The sequence below is a fragment of the Corapipo altera genome, unplaced genomic scaffold (genome assembly GCF_003945725.1).
Source record: "Corapipo altera isolate COAL_440 unplaced genomic scaffold, ASM394572v1 129928, whole genome shotgun sequence".
Lineage (NCBI taxonomy): Eukaryota > Metazoa > Chordata > Aves > Passeriformes > Pipridae > Corapipo > Corapipo altera.
The window spans coordinates 1-1,509 of NW_020886437.1; the positions used below are offsets into that span (position 1 = coordinate 1).

Consider the following 1,509-nt stretch of genomic DNA (forward strand, 5'->3'; position numbering starts at 1 on the left):
AACCCACGTGGGGAGATCCTGAGCCCCCCCAAAACCCACGTGGGGAGGTCCCAGAGGCGCAGGGTGTTACCCCTGACCCCCCCAGACCCCCTCGAAACCCACGTGGGGAGGTCCCAGAGGTGCAAAGTGTTACCCTTAACCCCCCCCAGATCCCCCTGAGCCCCCCCAAACCCACGTGGTGAGGTCCCAGAGGCGCAGGGTGCCGTCCCAGGAGCCGGACAGGGCGAACTGGCCGTCGGAGGAGATGACCACGTCGCTGACGAAGTGCGAGTGGCCGCGCAGGGCGCGCTGGGGGATCCCGTAGTTGGTCTCATCCCGGGTCAGCTTCCACATGATGATGGTCTTGTCTGGGGGTTGGGGGGGGACACAGAGAGGGGGTGAGTGTCAGGGGGGTCCTCCAGACCCTCCCCAGACCCCCACGCCCTTCCCCTCACGGCTTCCTCCTGTCCAGAGTCGCCCCAAGATCCTTCAGTTCTCCCTTGGATGCCCCTTTAATTCCCTCCAGTCGCCCCCTCAGGCTCACCCCAAAGGTTTCCCCCCAGGTACCCTCTTATATCCCCAACAGTCTCCCCCTTCCCGGCTCAATGGGCTCTTCCAGACCCCCCAATTCCTCCTGCAGGTCCCCCCCCAGGACCCCCAAACCCCTTCGAAACGGTCCCTCCCAGACCAACCCTCTAATGGTCCCCCCCAGGCTCCCCAAATTCCCTCCAAATGCTCCCCCCCAGACCACCCCTAACCCCCTCTAATGGTCCCCTCTCAGCGCCCCCAATCACCCCCCCGATGGTCCCCCCCCCAGCCCCCCAAATTCCCCCTCATCCCCCCCTCGCCGCCCGCACCGCGCGATGCCGACAGGATCATGTCCGGGAACTGCGGCGTGGTGGCGATCTGGGTCACCCAGCCGTTGTGGCCCTTCAAGGTGCCGCGCAGGGTCATCTGCTCCGTCATCTTGGCGGCGGGGACCCCCGGGGGGCGGCGGATTTGGGCGGATTCCGGGGGATTTCGGCGCGTTCGGGGCGCGCAGCCCTCGGAGCCCTCAGAGCGCCGCGGGCAGAGAGGGCGGGGGCGCTTCCGCCGGAAAGGGAAATGACGTCGCGCCGTACGGCAAAAAAATGGCGGCGCGCGGAGATGAGGGGAGAAAATGGCGGCGCGCGGTTGGGAGGAGGGAAGATGGCGGCGCCCGTGGGGGTGTACGGAAAGGGGAGGAACGGGGGCCCTGAGGGACTTGAGGGGGGTTTGAGAGGGACAGGGAGAGTCGTGAGGGGGGTCTTGGAGGGGCAGGGAGGGGGTTTGGGAGCACAGGGAGGGTGTTGGAGGGTGGGGGGCTTGGGGGGAGCAGGGAGGGTTTCGGAGGGCTGTGGGGGACACAGAAAGGGTCTGAGGGGGCTGTGGGGACGAGGGGGCTGCAGGAGAGCTCTGGGTCTTTGGGGCAGGATGAGACCCCTCCAAGTGTTTCATGAGCCTTTTTTTTACACAAAACAACTCAAAGATCCGAGTGAGTCCCAATTCTCT

At 65.9% G+C, this 1,509-nt stretch overlaps 1 protein-coding gene across 1 annotated transcript; it reads right to left on the minus strand.

The window, feature by feature from the left end:
* Positions 1-120: 120 nt before the first annotated feature.
* On the minus strand, positions 121-1,012 carry LOC113941193 (receptor of activated protein C kinase 1-like). The gene is made up of 2 exons (XM_027632349.1): positions 837-1,012; positions 121-347 (listed from the first exon to the last, which is right to left on the minus strand). The coding sequence occupies exons 1-2, from the start codon at positions 943-945 to the stop codon at positions 136-138; spliced, it is 321 nt and encodes a 106-aa protein (XP_027488150.1). The 5' UTR covers positions 946-1,012; the 3' UTR covers positions 121-135.
* Positions 1,013-1,509: the final 497 nt, after the last annotated feature.

Bases quoted from the DNA above. Each gene is read 5' to 3' on its own strand.
- LOC113941193 (XM_027632349.1), bottom strand. From the start codon at position 945: ATGACGGAGCAGATGACCCTGCGCGGCACCTTGAAGGGCCACAACGGC. The intron at 348-836 runs GTGCGGGCGGCG...CCCAACCCCCAG, and splicing joins GATCCTGTCGGCATCGCGCG to ACAAGACCATCATCATGTGG.